The 19,470-nt window shown below is 37.3% G+C and overlaps 1 protein-coding gene across 1 annotated transcript in view; it reads right to left on the minus strand.

Annotated features, from left to right (window-relative positions):
* LOC136840676 (protein phosphatase PTC7 homolog) overlaps positions 1–17,565 on the minus strand; it is a 361,532-nt gene extending 343,967 nt beyond the window's left edge. Inside the window, exon 1 of the mRNA XM_067107391.1 lies at positions 16,801–17,565. Coding sequence (XP_066963492.1) covers positions 16,801–17,212 — 412 coding nt within the window. The 5' untranslated portion in view covers positions 17,213–17,565. The remainder of the gene's footprint in view (positions 1–16,800) is intronic.
* Between the last annotated feature and the right edge of the window lie 1,905 nt (positions 17,566–19,470).

The raw sequence follows: 19,470 nt of genomic DNA on the forward strand, positions 1-19,470 counted from the left end.
GAGAGAGAGAGAGAGAGAGAGAGAGAGAGAGAGAGAGAGAGAGAGAGATTGTACAATTTTATTTTTAAGTGTTTCTAATGTCTTTTCTCTTTCCAATGACATTCCAGAAGATCTGAGAGAGAGAGAGAGAGAGAGAGAGAGAGAGAGAGAGAGAGAGAGAGAGAGAGAGAGAGAGAGAGAGAGAGAGAGAGAGAGTCTGTAACGCTTTTCTGAAATCGTTCCAGAAGATGCTAAGACATTCCAAAAGATCTGACAGAGAGAGAGAGAGAGAGAGAGAGAGAGAGAGAGAGAGAGAGAGAGCAACACTTTTCTGACATAGTCCGAGAGTCCGAGAAGACACTGCGAAGACATGTCAAAAGTTCCCCTCCTTCTAATCAGCTGTTTATTCAAGGCCTCAATACGCATGCGCTACCAGCTGGTTGATACAGTTTTTTTCTGTCCGTTTTTATAATAGTTATTTCCTGCTTCTGGACTCGGGTCCAATACCTCGACATATTGATACTGGAAACTGTCCAAGCCCAACAGAAAATTACTGTAGGTGCATATATTTAAATGAGTATCTATCATATAACTTCTTCGTTTTAACGTGCTTTTTTCCCCATTTTTATATGGGGGTAAGCACGATGCCTTCTTTTGAAGGACTTTGATTTGGCGGTGGGGTAGGCCGTAGCCTCGATCGGCTGCCCTGCCTGACATCGCTTAGACCCCGGTAACGAATGTGTACATGTATTGTACCAAATCCCCAGCTCCCGTTCTCCCAGCAGCGAGGAGAACTGGGCGGTTAGGTCGACAGTTCGAGATGTGTGAGGTGTCTGTTATGTTTTTAGATGTTGGAGTGGCTTTGTTTAAGTACCTATAATATACTAGAACAGAATATACAATTTAGGCTGAAGTCCAAGCGGTGGCACCTATGAGGCCATTCAGCGCTGTAAGGGAAATTGAGAGAAAAAGGTTACAAAGACATATCAGGAGGAAAACAATTGTTAGAAGAGAGTGGAAAGTAAGATGAAAGAATATGAATGGAAGTACAGTAAAAGGAATGAAAGGAGTTGCAGCTAGGGGCCGAAGGGACGCTGCAAAGAACCTTCAGCAATGCCTACAGTGCACCGCACGTGAGGTGCACTGACAGCACTAGCCCCCTACGGAGTCTATAACATAATTATCTTGCGTCAGTCTTGATAAACTGAAATAAAATCTCGTACAGGCTACGCCTCTCAAGTTGTTAGTATTGAATAACTTACGAAATCTCCTTGCATTTAATCTTTTACTTACATTTTTATCTACTCATTTATTAATCTATTCTCTCTCTGATAAGTGATCTCTTGCCAATTACTTTCTGTTACTTTTTTCCTATGAACACAATATTCTTTGGTAGCTTGAATTTAGAGTCAATGGCCACTGCGGGCTTGTTCCACATAAACAAGTTTCATCTGAATAATAATAATAATAATAATAATAATAATAATAATAATAATAATAATAATAATAATCTGTTCTGAAATAAACAATGTCTTCGATCAACGGAAGTACAATAAATCTTTCCTTAGCAGAATTAAACAAAATTCACTTCTCAGTTCCATTTAAATTCAAAGCTTTATCGGCAATACGTAACAGACGGTATAAACTCACCAAAACTTTTCACATTCAAAGTGTTATTGGTAATGTGTAGTATTTTGTCTAAATTCACCAGAATTTCTCAAAACAAACAACATTCCCTTGTCATAAAAAGCCCCGTAAGTCTTTCAAACTAATTACGTTCTGTCCTAACACGAATTCCATTTCAATTTTCCCAGGCGAGGAGGAGATTGAATTTCACTCGTCACTGAAGTCAATGAACCGGAAGAGAACCTTCAAGGGAAAAATACGAGAGAGAGAGAGAGAGAGAGAGAGAGAGAGAGAGAGAGAGAGAGAGAGAGAGAATCTGGAAGTGTCAACCAAATATGTTGATTTTCCAGTTAGTGACTATCAAACTGTGTTAACTGAACTTGATTTTCCAGTTAATGACTATCATAAGAGAGAGAGAGAGAGAGAGAGAGAGAGAGAGAGAGAGAGAAAATTTGATTTTCCAGTTAAGACTATCATAAAATTAGAGAGAGAGAGAGAGAGAGAGAGAGAGAGAGAGAGAGAGAGAGAGAGAGAGAGAGAGAGAGAGAGAGATTCTGGAAGTGTCTGGTAAGAAGGTTAACCAAATATGTTGATTTTCCAGTTAGTGATGATCAGTCAAAAACTCTCACAGTTAATCTACCAGCTGGCTGACAATAACACTAATTCAAATTATCCAAATTCTGATAATTATATCCATTTTCCCATATATCATATAACGCACAAAAATGACTGTATAATTTCGACTTCATTTTACCACTGAATCGTCCTACCTGAACTCACATATCACATTATACCAAGTACCTGTACGCAGAACAACTAAAGCGATAACATCGTCTTATCATACGAGGCAGTTCACCAAACACCGACAGGTTCTCGAAAGCTTAAAGCATCGACTCGTTCTCTGTGGCGTCCCTAAGGGTCCTAACTGCAACCCTTTTCATTTCTTTTGCTGCGTCCCCTTTCATATTCTCTTTCTTCCATCTTACTTTCCACCCTCTGCAAATAATTGTTTCATAGCGCAACTGTCAAAGGTTTTTCCTCCTGTTACACTTTTCAGCCCTCTTTACTTGAAGTTTCCCTTTCAGCAATGAATGACCTCATCATCATAGGTCCCAGCGATTGGCCTTGAGCCTAAATTTTGTTCCACTCCAAACTTCTATTCCAAATCAAGTTAATACTACTTTCTTATTATTAGGATCGATAAATACATTATATGATAGTATTATATAACCGCACCAGAGTAAATCATCTGACCAAAACATAAAAAAAAAATTAGCATAAAGTACAACATAATAAAACACAGAATTTACGCCAAAGGCCAAGCGCTGGGACCTATGAGGTCATTCAACGCTGAAACGGAAACTGAAAATAAAAAGGTCTGAAAGGTGTAACAGGAAGAAAACCTTTCGGAGTTGCGCTGAAACCAACTGTTAGGAGAGAATTGAGGAAAGTAAGATGGAAGAAAGAGAATATGAACGGGGTTAGAGTAGAAGGAATAAAAGGGGTTGCAGCTAGGGACCGAGGGTGGGACGCTGCAAAAGACCCTCAAGTAATGCCTACAGTGCACCGCACGAAGAGCACTGAAGGCACTAACCCCTGCGGAGTAAACCGGACACCGAACGTGTAACCAAGGCGAATGTGCGAAAACCGCGTAGCGCGAAGGGCAACAGTGTTGCCAAAAATGCAGTCCCATGAAAGTTCCCTGACGTTACACAGCTACGTTGACAACAATGTCTTCGTTATGCTGCTGATGCAGATGGAGGAGGAGGAGGAGGAGGAGGAGCAGATGGAGGGAGGAGGAGGAGGAGGAGGAGGAGGAGGACAGAGTCATTCATGACATGCGTCATGAAGAATGCATGAGTTCTTGTGCCCGCCGCTAATTGGGAGGGGAAAAGCGGATTGGTGCTTGCTTGGAGAAAGCAGTTTGGATGTTTGTTCGCTCAGGGAAACGAGGGATAAATCATTTCCTAGCTTTTAATATGAAATTCTCGACAGACAGACGGACAGAGAATAATGGCAATGCAACACCGTGACAGTTAAAACTACTGCAACACTCCTGGGTTCGTGATTTATTAGATAATTCTTCATTTTCCAAAAGGGAGTTTCTTTTGCCTCACTACCATTTTCATGCAATTGTCTGTTAACAGATAAACTGCCACGGCCGTCTACAGATATGCAAGACCGGCGTCGCGGAACTTAGTGTATAGGAGAACTAGCGCATGCGCCCACTGCAGAATATATATATATATATATATATATATATATATATATATATATATATATATATATATATATATACATATGACATTCCATCAGTGGGGGTGCATAGCCTAAATATAGGGCCAAGATATTTTTGGCATTGCCAGTTAAACAAAACTAATGTGCCTAATCTGTAATTAGTAAAATATACTATTCTCGAATGTATTTATCTATGTGAAAGGAAAATTAGTATTAGTAAAACTCTATTTGAAATTATAGAGCTCAATTTTCAATCAATTTTCAACTCTTATTATAGGCAAATGTATCAAAACCTGTGAATGTTAAAGTTTAATACAAAGGAATTTCAACTGGGGGGCAGTGGGGACAAATCTTACTAGTATTAGTAATTAGTAAACATGTATTTGATATATATATATATATATCAATTTTATAACTCTTATTATATGCAAATATATATATAACTATAAGGGTTATAGTTTATATATATATAATTTCATATATCTATACATATATACAAACATGTATGTGTATGTATATGTATGTATATATATATATATATATGTGTGTGTGTGTGTGTGTGTGTGTTTATACACAGTATATAACTGTGAGTTAAAAATAACTATACCGGTACATCGCAACACGTCTAATTCAATATAGGTGTAATGAACAATGACGTGGCAACTATGACGAGACAAAACTCTCAAGATCTAAACACAGACAAACATATTATGAGAGAGAGAGAGAGAGAGAGAGAGAGAGAGAGAGAGAGAGAGAGAGAGAGAGATCAAGAGAATCAAACCACGTGATTTCGAATGACGAATGAGAAAAAAACGTAACTCATAAAAGGGAATCAAAATTCCCACTTCCGGCCAACTAAGTCATCAGGATTCCCAATTGGGAAGAAGGCACGAGGCCGGATCAAGTTTCTCGGAGAGAGAGAGAGAGAGAGAGAGAGAGAGAGAGAGAGAGAGAGAGAGAGAGAGAGAGAGAGAGTTTTCTAATTGCCATACCAGGGCCAAAGGGGTTTCCTCTTCCTTTGTAAATAAAGGAATATACCCTTTGATTCACTCATGCGTTTAATGTTACCCCTTAAAAACAAAAGAACTTGCACACCGCCCTCCCAAAAAAAGGATATGAAACTTTAAGGATAGTAAATATTTTAATCAATTTCACGTTGTAAAACATACTGAACGAAATTAGTCCCATAGCCTATTCTACAAAGGAATATTCACAGGATGATGGCTTCGTAAAAACAGTCTCTTCTAAATACTTCCAAAGCCAACAGTTACAAATGTATGTATATATATATATATATATATATATATATATATATATATATATATATATATATATATATATATAAGTAATCAACATACAATTATAGATATATATATACTATATATATATATATTTATATAAGTAATCAACATACAATTACGTGTTTCACAGATATCAATTTCTGACTACATCGGAATCGAACCACAGTCTTTCAATTGAGAGATAAGGGCTCTACCAACTACTGACCCACAAAAGTTATATACAAATATATGTGTATTTATATATATACTGTATATATATATTTACATTTATATACATACACATCTTAAGATCGACAGTATCAACACAGAATATACACCTACAACCGAACCGACATAAAACTCCAAAGCACTAACAGTAATCCCATAACGAAAGTCCCAACGAGGTTGATGCATCTTCGCGACAGATAAACACCTCGGTTCTTGACCCAAGCCATCTTCAAATACCAGGGCACCAGATCACCTGCAAATGTACTGACGATTCCATCAAACGACGTAAACAACAGCCTAGGAAGAGTCTTAGACGAAGAAGAAGACGAAGAAGAAAAGGAAGAGGAGGAGGAGGAGGAGGAGGAGGAGGGTGGGGAAAACTCCTCGGTGGTACCTCAGCTGTTCTTCAATAGAAATTTCAACAGACACAACATTGCAAGCAAAGAAAACAAAAATAACATTGAGCCGTTCTCGAGATGCATTAACACAAGCACTCTTGTTCCCAGAGAGAGAGAGAGAGAGAGAGAAACTGCAGCACCCAGGAGGCGGCGATTCCAGGAGAACATGCAAGCAGTCACTATACATTCATCTTAAACTTCACAACTGAAGGACGAGCTTCCCAGATATACCGGCGCATAATAAACCTTTTCCACAAGGTTAAGGTTTCGCAAGAAATAACCCCCACCCCCCCACCCGTCCACACACACACTCCCGGTGCCACGACCTTGAAAGCGTTCCAGAGGTAAACATCAGCTGCGGCAAAGAAGTGTAGACACACACACACAGACACAGTAATAAGAGTCGCAATTACCACAGACCTTGTCTTTCGCGAAAAGGAATAACGACGACAGAAACAAGGTCAAAAAAACGGGGCTGACTCACGTCACTCGACAGCCCCTCCGAGAAGAAGAAGAAGAAGAAGAAGAGACGGTAACAAGCAGCGGAGGAGCCGTAGACAGGCGCCTAACACCGTTGCCCGAACACGAAGAATGGGCGTTGTTCCCTCCGCGTCATCCTCGAGTCGTCGATAATTCCGCTCACGTCTATCTTTATAGTCTCATTTTCATCTGTTTGTCCCGCTAACGATATCGACCGCAAACAAACCACTTCGCCTACGCCACCAAATCAATCCTAAAAATCTACGAATTACCCACAAACCTCACAAATTCCCACGAACACAAAAACACCGCTTGTTTATTCCTAAAAACCTATTTCTAACTGCATCGAGTAGAATTCCCCTTGCGTGTCGTAAGAGCATCATCTCTGGATTGATGGAATTCCTCAGTGAAATCCATTTGGCCTCGAATTCCGAAAGGCAATTCATATATAATTCACTCTCACTTTCTGATACGTAACTAACCTGGTGTCAAATACAGACTGCACTCCAGTTCAATAACCAATCTGTTATTTACGCTCACGTACAGTATGACAAAAGATAAGCAAAGACGACGCCAGCATGACTGATGGCAATAACTAGTCCTATGGTGAATCTATGCATTTCATTCAACTGTTTCATTGCGTATGCTGAGCGGTAATACACTGTATCTTCCTTGTTGCATGCACCGAAAAGACAAATATAAGAACGTCATTCTTCTTATATGGAAGCTGACAATGCTGAAGTAAATGGAATGATAGCATCACATATTACTAAAGAATAATTCGTGATAAACGGGAGCAATTAGCAGGCCAGTTACACAAACTGTTACACAACACAACAGGCCCTGAATAAAAATAATCACGGGCATACAAAGAATTAAACCATATAGCACTGAGAATGTAAGATGTCATGACCAAAGCCTTCCAGGTATTCTAAATGTGTATCAAGCCAAACAAATGTTAACAATGGATTAGACTAAATGGAATATAAATAAAATTTAGGCCAAAGACCAAAAACTGGGACTATGAGGTCATTCACTGCTGAAAGAGAAATTGAGAGTAAAATGTTTCAAAGTGTAACAGGAGGAAAACCTTCCAGTTGCACTTTGAAATAATTGTTGGGAGAGGGTGGAAAGATGAAAGAGAGAGAATATGAATGGAGGTAGAGTAAAAGGAATGAAAGGACTTGTAATTAAGGGCCAAAGGGACGCAGCAAAGAACCTTAAGTAATGTCTACAGTGCACTGCATGAGGTGGCCCCCCCCAACATGGGATTATGGTAAATGATGCATGAAAGCTTTCTTTCATCTTCAATATCTCAGCAAGTTACTTAATTTGATTTCTCCTAATTTTCAGTTTTAGCATCTTAAAACATTTTTGGACTTGCAGAGAATTGCAAATACTAAATGCTTTTACCTACTGTCGTAAGTCCCTGCTATTAATATTTTAAAACTGTACTTAAGGCACAAAAATTATATGATTTACCATTCTCTCATTGTATCAAATTTTCTTCAACGACTCAAAAGCATAAAAACTACAACAGATGCCATTGTTACTGTACAGTTATTTCTAAACTCACGCTCCACGATATATTAAAAGCAACTGGTGAAAGTCACAAATATCACATTTCATACCAGGGTGTCTTGACTAATGTACACCGGTAATTTTTAAAAAGAACTAGGCCAGGTGTTTTAAGGTTTTAAATATCGCAAACTTATCGTTAAAAGAGAATTTATTTATGTCAGTACATTTACAGCTTATGCTCACCAGGTAAATATAAACTGAATGCACTAAATTGGTTTCATGTTAATAACTTCTCAAGAATATTTTCATAACATGAAAATGTGCAATGAGAGCACTGCAGCCACCTGAACTTACCAAACACAAAAATCTCAATTAAGATTCTTTTCAAGATGCCACTGAATACTAAACACAGTACACAGTACTGGCTTTTATAAGTTACATTAAAAAATGCATCCTTTAAAAACATCTCTTGAGTTCTCTACACTGTCAACGGGGAATAATGATGAATGATCAACTGTAGCATTATATAAAAATGAAAAGCCTCAATCGGTAGGCCTAGGTAGCATTCTCTTAGAACAATTTAACTGTTGCTCACTTGGAAACAATATCGAACACCTCAGCAGTCTTGATAACGACCACATACACTCTCATTTCCTTTAAGAAAAAGGACCAAGAATATTGGTACATTTGTTTGCATTTACTGATAGCAGATACAGTACCATCAAACTTTGCTCATCCATGATAAGAGATAAGAATTCCATGTACTTTAAGAATGGACAAAGGCAAAATACAGGATGTGTGACTAACTGACAGTTACAAAAAACCAGAGGTTGACATAAATCTGCAGATTTTGAGAACTTGCTCACACCCAGTACCACAAAAAATTTATAAGAACTACTGTAATGCTATAGTTCAATCTATCAAAATGCTTTATTCTGCTAGAATCTTGTTTGGAAGACTGGAACACCTGCTTTTTAATATCAAAACAGGTATAAGTTTCTCATTCGTGGAATACAATCATCCATATAGTCATCATTACGTGCATTCCAGGCACAACAGTTTATGGAAGCAAACCAAGTGCTGTTCTAGCTACTGAAATTCTCCACAAATTTTGTGTTAGTAATATTCATTACCTTTTCTTTTAACGTTCACAATTTGTCACAAAATGTTGGGTTGAAGACTAAGGTGTCGCTGCACCAAAATGGTTATGTCTCCATTGCAAACAAGGATACTATATGTCAATATTAATAATATTTAAAATCATCACTAAGCTCCTCATATTATTTTTGATCAGCAAGTAAATTGGCAAAGATTGACTGTGTTCATACATGCTGACAAGAAGATCAGACCATCAGAAATTTGTATATTTTCCAAACAACCAAAGCAATACTGCTCTTTCCAACAGTCTACTTGCAAAACTGAGAGAGATACTATAAACTTCCCAGCATCTTATGGGTGACTTCTAGATGATCAGTAAGTCTGTGTATAAGTATGTGTATCTGCCTAAACAGTGCAATGTTCCCTGCCACATCCTCATTGTCTGGCCAGCTTCTACCAAAGTTAGTCCATACCCCAAAAATGCAAAGTTGTAATTCCATACTACTGAAGGAAATAAATCTCAACTTCAGCTGCAACTGCTTCAGGGGAGATATGTTTCAACAAGTAAAGTGGTACGAGACTACAACTCCCCAGCCCCTGATATTAAAGCGGATGATAATTAACCTGTACCCGACATCAGTCGAAACTGGAATGAAAATCAAAAGAATAAGACACTACATCATCCAAAACAGGCCTCATACCACTCGATTTCACCTTCCAAGACCAGGAACATGGTAGAGAAATCAAAACAATGAAAAATAAAATACAGTATAGCAAAAACAGATACAGCAAGGGTTCACATATCTGACATGGTTTTTAAATAATACTGTAAAGTAAAGTATAATGTACGCAGAATGTACTCCACTACATACAGGCATTACAGAAATTGAATAGTTCCCAACTTCCATTCATTTTAACACAATGTAAAAGTAATGGCCAAGAACCTATTTCTTTTAATACAAAACTTTACCTAATTTTCAATACAGTATACAGTACCAACCAAAGCTTTGCGTCGAATTTTACTTTCCATCAGAAAGATGAATAAACAATCCAACCTGAAGTAACTGTCAAATGGAAATCACTACCAAAACTAACTTTAAGCAGCTTCCCCATACACACGACTCATCAACATATGGTTCTGAAACAGGAACTATGACAAAATCAATGCAACAGTACACCCAGACAAAAAACAGTAATGCCTTAAATCTCTGCATGATTATGGGATTATCTACCAACACAAAAATGTAAGGCTTTGGATACACCATTGGAAGCTCAAATGTTGTTACTCCTTGGACAAGAAAACAACTATCACCCAGATCAAATATTGCTGGCTCTTCAAGGACTGCCCCTTAGGGAAAAAGAATGTAGGTAATATTGAAGAACATTACAATTATGCAATCACTCAACAGTGGTTCACATGGCAGCCATACTGTATGGAAGTTATTAAAAAAATGACAGTAAATAAAAGTGCTACTTTAAACTAACAGGAGAGATAGCAAGTCAGACAGTGGTACACTTAACGAACGATAATATATGACAAAACATTCTAAATACAGTACTCTATATTTACAAATTCAGCCGCCCAAGCCTAGACGAACCTTGTGATAAAAATGGACCCATCAGTGGTTCACAGAGAAAGCGTAGGGCAAAAACTTCACAACCTCTGGAATGCCATACAGTAACTCTTAAAAAATAACTCCCAGAACAAATGAGGGAGGGTTACCAACTTTGGATACTATCTGTTTACAGATCAGTCAACTGTGAAATTTCACACCTTTACACATTTTGTGTTGGAGTAGTACGCTAAAATAACCAAAGTCCCCACATACGAATTGTTCACATCGACAAAATTTTCCAGTTCCAAGACTTCTGCTTAGTTGTCCTTCGATGAATACAATAATCAAGAGACCAACATCTGGTAAAGTTACGTACTGCAAGATAGACAAGGCCACTTATCATCTCCATATAATGAAATGTTTTATCAGCAACTCATTTACATCAATAACACCAATTTTATCAGCAGCTCATTATCATTAATAACACCAATCATGTGCAACAGATGGTTAACATCTAATTTGGAAGTCATCACTTGCTAGCACTGGCCTTATTATCATGCATAGAATCCAGATGTCAAGCTACAGTTATCCAGTTATAATTATACAGTCATCTTATGCTTATGTATGCCGCTGGGAAGAAAAAATAAATCTTATCTTAAGAACCTGAATCCAACTTGTCAAGGTATTCCACCAGAAGGGACATTACTTTTCAATCCAACTTCTCTCAAATGACTGCCATAATTATGTCCCCCAAGATTACCACTGCAAGCGGCCCAAAAACCACCTTCCGTTAAAAACAACACTCCAACCTCGTCACTGATGACATTTCTCCAAAACAAAAGCAATGAAGAAATGGCAAAACACTGAAACATGCACTTCATGAAAATTAAGATGCTTTTCCTAAAATCAATAATGTAGTATACATCAATCTAAGCATTAATGCTAACTTCAGAGATGGTTAATATAGTATACATCAATCTAAGCGTTATTGCTAACTTCAGAGATGGTAAGTCTTATCATTCTTTAGTCAATGGCATCAACTGCAACTCACCTGATGTCTGTAAAAATACATCTCATTTTAAAATGACCTAAGCCTTATGCTAGCAGAATATATTTATTCTTCTTCCAGATCTTCTCGCATCTCACAAAGACTCTCTCAGTAGGAAATTATTCTAGAACATATGTAAACATATTTGCCAAAACTGTTAGAAGGCATGAACTTCCTGCATCCCAAGGTAAAGATCTATCCCATCCACTTCACAAAAACATCCTTTTCACATTGGTTAAACTTAGACGTCGGTCATGACATTCATTTTCGTGACGTCTCAGTGCTAATGGCATGGGTTATTTCATTGTGATTCGACCCTTTTGGCACTCTGCATATGCATCATCTGCTGATGCTAAGCCTCTCAAGGATTAGGGTGGAGTGTCCAATAAACTAGCCTTTGTTTAGGCACAATTAAATTCATAACTGGCATTCTCTTCTTCTTGTCATCTGGTGGCTCAGATGATTTTACTTGTTGCAATCTTCTCCACCAGAGCACTATATTTTAGATACCATTAATTTCAGGTAAAAAAAATATAAATAAGAACAAGGAAAATTAAATAGCATTAGCAATAATCCTTCCGACTGCATCTGGGCAAAGAGTAATGCATAAATGTTTACAGTATAGTCATTTAGCACCAATATCTAATATTGTACCAGACGATCTTATAACAAATGGGAAAGGCAGTCTTTTTTTGGAAACTGCTTATGCCAAACATCACTGAGATGTCGATGCCCCTTTGTTTTGCTAAATTCAGTTCAGTTCAACCACACTGATAATGATATGACTCAATGATACTTTCGTAGCCACCGCAGGCGCATGAACTGTTCTCTTATCTCAGGAATAAAAAATCTGCTATTATCTTATCTTTTGGATTAAAAAATTCTAAGAGAGGTTGAATTTCCCAACATTTACAAAAAAAACAATGGCAGTTAATCTACCACAGATTATGAAGATAAGCTATAAACAGTGAATAAATCAAACCACTCAGTTCAATTAAGCCACATTACTAAGGATGCTGGTCTCAAGAATTTACTGATTACTATAGGTAATACTGTAAAATAAAGTGAAGTCTCACTACATGGTGATTTCACAATATATATAGAGAATCATCTATCAGACATCCTATGAACGGTAAAATATCCCGTACATGTTCCACACCCGACCTGGATGGGTCAGTTACAAACAGGTAATATTCAACAATGCAAGCTGAAATTAAATCCCTCTCAGCAGCATACAAGTGAGAGCGATAAAAGGGTCAACGCAGTGATGCACCTTTCCCTTATAAACTTTTCAGGACAAACTTCTCTTCCACAAATGTAAATACACATACTTTGCGATCACTGTAATGTGCATTTGTTGTGATTGTTACTGTGATCATCAGACTATGTCTATTTTCTGTACATCTGTATATTACGGAATAGCTTTAACCCTCACACATCTTGAGAATGCGAGGTAGAGTCTTACTTAGGCTACGCCTACAACCATTTAATGTTTAACATATACAGTAAAGTAATTTTCATGAATAAGCAGCCATAACACCCATGGTTCTCTTTTAGAAAGATTTTATTCACTGAACTGCCACTCCTATTCTTATTTATAGCGAACGCAGAATACGTAGGCTATGCAACTATATAAAAAGACAAGGTACAATGCCAAATTTCCTACTGCCCAAGGATTTTGGTGCCAAATTACAGCAAGGTCATTTTAGCTTTGTCATGAAATACTACTGTAGTTGGATGTGCATCGATAGTCAGCTGTTAAAGAATGATCTAATGTTAAGATGACAAAATAGAGCTCTTACATTAGGCTACTTGCTTTATCATCTTCTAGTCACGCCCTTTTTTCCTAGTTTTTCATTGTGGCATTCAAATTATGACATATGAAGTGAAGAGACTGGTCTTAAAATTATCATATTCATATTTTCTTTCACTTTCTATTTTATTCTATTAGAATTTTTCAGACCATGACCACTGGAGAAGTCTGAAATTAATCTAACCATTCCTGGCATTACATTAAGGATTAAATTACTCTGGTATGGAAGGTACAATTGTGAACTCAATTGTGCTATACCAAAATACACATAAAAACTTCAATGCTGCACGACTGGTTTTGCCCCACCCTAAAAAATGTATATAGGGAGCTACAGAACAGGGGGGGGAAGGAATCACAAAAAAGGAGTGCCTCATACCCACAATAACGGTCAGGAATGCATAAAACATGAGATACGCTACGCGGTAACAAAAATAAATGGTTCAAGAACCTGGCGATAAATTATAGCGCCTCACCATTATATTATATTTGGCAAAATTTTACTTTAACCCACTACAGCATTTTGGCCTTGAAAATATAATTTTCCTAAGTTTAACGTGCGCTTTGAACGTTTCTGACATTCACTTCATTAGCAAATGACATACCACCCATAACCTAACCCTGGAGTACCAGCTTATAATAGCCTAGCTTATAATAGCCTAACAGCTTGAAAACATTCCATAAGTTTATCTTAATCTCAATGAGAACTATCACTAGGGTTGAAGTCCTTATGCTGCACTCATTTTGCGTTTCTCCCCACCCAGAAATCCCACTTTCCCACTGTATGACTATACAGTGGGAATTGTATGATTTATATCATACAATTCGGGGGACTATGGATGACAAGATCTCCAGAACTGTACGATATAAGCCTAAGAATGAGATTAAATATCCTCAAAAATACTCATCTGCTAATGACACAAATAGCAGAAATGCTCAAGACAAGCAAGCATTAAAACATAGACAAATGATATTTTCAAGTCCAAAATGCAATAACAGCTTACAGTAAAATAATATATTACATTTTTATTTTCTTGTGATATTTTATTTCTTATCCAATTTACTCGAGAAAATTCAAGGGTAAAACTAAAGACTACCACTGCAGCCTGGTACCCATCAGGCTGCCAATCTGCATATTTACCACGTTTAGTTAGTGCTTTTGTTTGTTTATGATATTTACCACCATTTCTTTATATTTTCACATTCATTTCCCAGGAGCTGGTATTAAACACGGTGTCCATTTTGAGCGTAAACTGGTATTTACCTAACAAGAGGAGAGCAGTAGTAATCTTCAGTCTTACCAATGCCCTTTCCATCAAGCCCATTCACTTGTTGGGTGAAAAGCCTGGTAAAACTGAAAAGTACTACCACAACCTGGTTCTTGCCAGTCACCAACCGAACATGTAATGTCTTCTGTTCATGTTTTATGCTCATTCCCAAGGGGATGGTATATACTAAACATGGCGCCTACTTTGCACATAAACTGGTAGTTACTGAACCAGTGGGGAGCAGTAGTAGTCTTCAATTTCACTTAGTCTTTATTTCAAAACCACTTTTTTTAACACAAATTATTACCAAGCTTTCACATATCATAACAATCAGAGACACTAATTTTGGTTATTTTTCGGAAGACTACAGCCACCTTCCATATTATAACTCATATTTTTCCTGAGTAAAACACATCAAAACAAAAAATTTCTTCTAGATACATAACCTTCGCAGATGGTTAATACCAGAGAAAAATAATTAATCAAATTACGACTTACAAGGCAAGACAATACCGGCGCCCCTACCCCCACCATAGCTAATATGGAAAAATTGTAACCAGTAAACACCCCTGGGTTATGTTAGGTAGGTATTTTTAGGTTCTTTTTGGTGCCCTATCATTTCCTGGCCATTTTTGCATGAAAAAACTAAAATGGTTTCTCATGCAAAAAATGGCTGGCTGTAATCTTCCAAAAATTACCCTAATTTTATATAGAAAGCCTCTATTGGCAGAAAGTAAAAATTTTCCATGAAAAGCTAAGCCTAGTACAGGTAGCCTATATATGCAGACAACAGAATAGGTCTGTCCATGTTCAACAACAGATTCAAAGCACAGAGAAAACTAATAATAGCCTACATTTAGCCAGCATAAAACTTATTTGACTGGATAAAATTAATTAGGCCCAAAACTCCATCAAGGCAATTAGAGCAAAAGTCTAACTTCACAAGGACTGAGCTAAACGTGGATATAGGCTAGGCGAACTAGCTACATATGGCTAACTTCCGCATATGAACTGTTCGACTTAACAGGCCTAGGCCTAGACGTAATGGCTAAATGGCTACCCTCCTGGTTAATTAAGGAAACATTGTTCATCTTCATAGACATAATGGCTACCTTCCCATTACTGAAAAATGGCTGTTCACCTTAATACACCTAGACATAATGGCTACCTTCCCATTACTAAAAAAAAAAAAAAAAAAAAAAAAAAAGCAATTCACTTTAATATACCCAGACATAATGGCTACCTTCTAATTATTAAACAACAGCTGTTAACTTTAATACACCTAGACATAATGGCTACCTTCTCATTATTAAAAAATGGCTGTTGACGTTAATACACCTAGACATAATGGCTACCTTCTCGTTATTAAAAATGGCTGTTAACTTTAACACACCTAGACATAATGGCTACTGTCTAAAGGCTGTTAACTTTAACAAACCTAGACATAATGGCTACCTTCTCATTATTAAAAATGGCTGTTAACTTTAACACACCTAGACGTAATGGCTACCTTCCCGTTACCAAAAACTGGCTGTTAAAGCTTCACTTTAACACACCCAGACATAATGGCTACCTTCCCATTACTGAAAAAAATGGCTGTTCACCTTAATACACCCAGACACAATGGCTACCTTCCCATTACAAAAAAAAAAATTGTTCACCTTCATAAGCCAAGACGTAATGGCTACCCTCCTCATGTCTTAAACAGGCCTAGACGTAATGTCTACCCTCGTCATATAATAAAGAAAAAATTTTCGCCTCCATAGGCCCAATTATTTATTAGAAAGGCCCTGCCGCTTCACGCTGTGCTGCATTTACGCAACACTGGTTAGGCTACGCTAGGCTACGAGCCTAACGTAGGTTACGCTACCCTACTTTGACGTTTATGCGTCGAAGTTAAGAATTTGGACAAAATGACCTCATTTACATAACAAAATGCCCACAAATTTTACGTTAGTTTTTTTTACATGTAATAAAAAATCTTTCATAATCGACCTATGATTAAAATGCCCTATTTTTTCATTTTATAAAAAAAATTAATATAGTTTTTCTATTAACTGACCTACGACTTTTCGCATTTAAAAAAATAAAATCTATATAATTAACTGACCTGTTATGACATCTCGATTACTCGCAAATAAAAACATGAAGAGGAAAAATTATAGATTTTTTATCGTTAATTGACCTATTATATTTTTACCCTTTTTATAAAATTATATTTTTACCCTTAATTAAAAAAATAGGAAAAAATCTATATATAATTAACTGACCTATGACATCGCCCTTGGCGTGCTTGACCACGAAGTAGGCGTCGTCGCCGAACTTGCCAGGCTTGACCTTCTCTAGGGTCCTGTTCTTCGGGAAGCCGCTGACGGCCGTCAGGAACCTTAATTTCTTCCTATTGGTCGTCGTCGTAGGCCTACTGCTCGATACGACAAAGGAGGAGGAGGAAGAAGAGGAGGAGGAAGAGGAAGAAGAAGCGGCCTCAGAGGAAGAAGAAGAAGAAGAAGAGGGGGGCGAAGACGACGACGATGACGAAGTAGTAGTTGCTGCTGCTGCTGTCGTCGAAGAAGAAGATGGAGACGTCTGCTGTCCACCTCCTCCTCCACCGGTGCTGACTGTGTAAATGCCGTTGGCTACGGCTCGCGAAAATATACGTCCATAAGCAAACACACTCTGCATGATTCGATTCCTTAAATTTTAATCTCTCTCTTTTTTTTCCAATTGCGATTCTCACATGATGGCGCCCTCCCGCGATAGACGTTCACCTGACACCAGCTCACCCTACACTGAGTGAGTGAGCCACTGACGAAATCTCTTGCTCTCTCCCTCTCTCCTCTCTCCCTCCCCCAACACCCTACCCCGTCCCCCAACAAAAACATCGCTGCTGCTGTTCCTCCGTCGTCTGCTAAGTTACTACGCCGCCGCCATTATTAAAAGAGGCTTTGTCCCCATTTCCCATTTCATTTCATTGCTTTCCTGCTCCAAAAGATGGATTCAGAATCTCTCTCCCTCATTCTCCCTCTTTCTTCCCCAACACTCAATCCCCAACCAGTCCGTCCCACAACAAAAACATCGTTATGCTATTCCGTCGTCTGCTAAGCGACTACGACGCCGCCATTTTTAAAAGGGGCTCTTTATTTCCCTTCCCACTTCATTCACATCCGTTGCCTTCCGGCTCTAAAAGATGGATTTAGAAATAGATTACTTTTGTAGGAATATGTATGTTGTCATACAAGTATTGTAAAGTTTATAATCTAAGTATTGTAAGTTACGTAAGAGTTCTAGGGTTTTTAAAATTCTTTTTGTAATCATCCTTCTTCGAATGTTGGTTGAACGAAACTCTTTAACAATGTTAACTATATCGAATATCACTATAATCCAACAGTGTAATACGGAGATCAATATGCCCATAAAAACATTATTCACACGTTTAAACCGTATATTTCGTGTACCAAAACTTCTGTATCCCTGACCACAGGGATACAGAAGTTTTGTTAACCGAAATATATGGTTTCAACGTGTCAATAATGTTTTCATTGGCCTTTTTTTATCGTCATTAGTGCAAATGTTTTACTTCTTCCGCGACTATCTTTTTTTAAGTTTTCCCACCCTCGTTGCTTGATTCATTAGAAGATGAAGCTTTTGTTTTTAAGATCAAGGAGGGAATGGAAGAAATAACCATTTAGAACAAAACAAAGATTGATATCAAAAGTCCAAGAAGATGAAGCAATGTATTAGGTTGCATCACAAACAGGTAGAATAGAAGTTAATGATTTATTGGCAGTCATAGCCAGAGCTTCGTACGATAATCCCGTTTAGGCTTAAGATTCGTTCTCACCTTACGATCTTTGACTTTTTTTTTAACCTGTTTGTGATTAAAAGATAAGTAGACGTCTTGTTTTTATATAACGTTTTGCTGTAGTGTGGACTCACCTTTAGAAGATTTGAAAGACGAATGAACATATCACTAAAGGATCTATTAAAAGCTAAGAATTACTTCAAAAGGGTTCCTACAACGAAATTTAAAACCGAAATTATGAAAGCTATTATATAATGCGCAATGTCTGTGATAATGCTACCATGTAATACAATGCTTCAAGTGCTAGAAATTTAAATATAAATTAGGACATAAATAATACCCGTTTTTCTTGTCCTTGCATCGTGTGTGTGTGTGTGTGTATGAGTGTGTAAATAGATATATAAATACACACGTGTATTCCTAAACGTACATGACATTTGTGTGCTTGTTATAGAGTATACGATACATACATGCGTGTATGCATACGTTCATATCAGCACTTTCCATCACTTAATATATATATACTGTATATATGTATATATATATATATATATATATATATATATATATATATATATATATATATATATATATATATATATATATATCGATTTGTTTTGATTATTTAAATATACTTCTATAGTAGTTTCTCTCTACTATCTAAGGTTATCTTTTACTATAACCTAACAACTTGATTTCCTTTCTCGAACAGAAATACGAGAGTAGCATTTTGTTCAAGGCAAAATTGTATCAGGTTACAATGAAAATGTATTTCACGTGTCAGGCAAGATGAATTACTGTATATTCATCTTCCAAATAGATGTTTATGTCATTCAGATGTCGTTCACATTGCCTTATCTTTGGCCGTAATCTCCGATAACCATAACATATTGCGAGATTATTAAGAGTAACAGAAGTAATCATATAAACGAGAATTTTTACCTCTTAGGTTTCTGAAAAGAAAACTATTTTGCCGGCTTTGTCTGTCCGTCCACACTTTTTTCTGTCCGCCCCCAGATCTTAAACACTACTGAGGCTAGAGGGCTGCAAATTTGTAAGTTGATCATCCACCCCCCAATCATCAACCATACTGAATTGCAGCCCTCTAGCCTCAGTAGTTTTTATTTTAATTAAGGTT

The sequence above is a fragment of the Macrobrachium rosenbergii genome, chromosome 8, assembly GCF_040412425.1.
Source record: "Macrobrachium rosenbergii isolate ZJJX-2024 chromosome 8, ASM4041242v1, whole genome shotgun sequence".
Classification (NCBI taxonomy): domain Eukaryota; kingdom Metazoa; phylum Arthropoda; class Malacostraca; order Decapoda; family Palaemonidae; genus Macrobrachium; species Macrobrachium rosenbergii.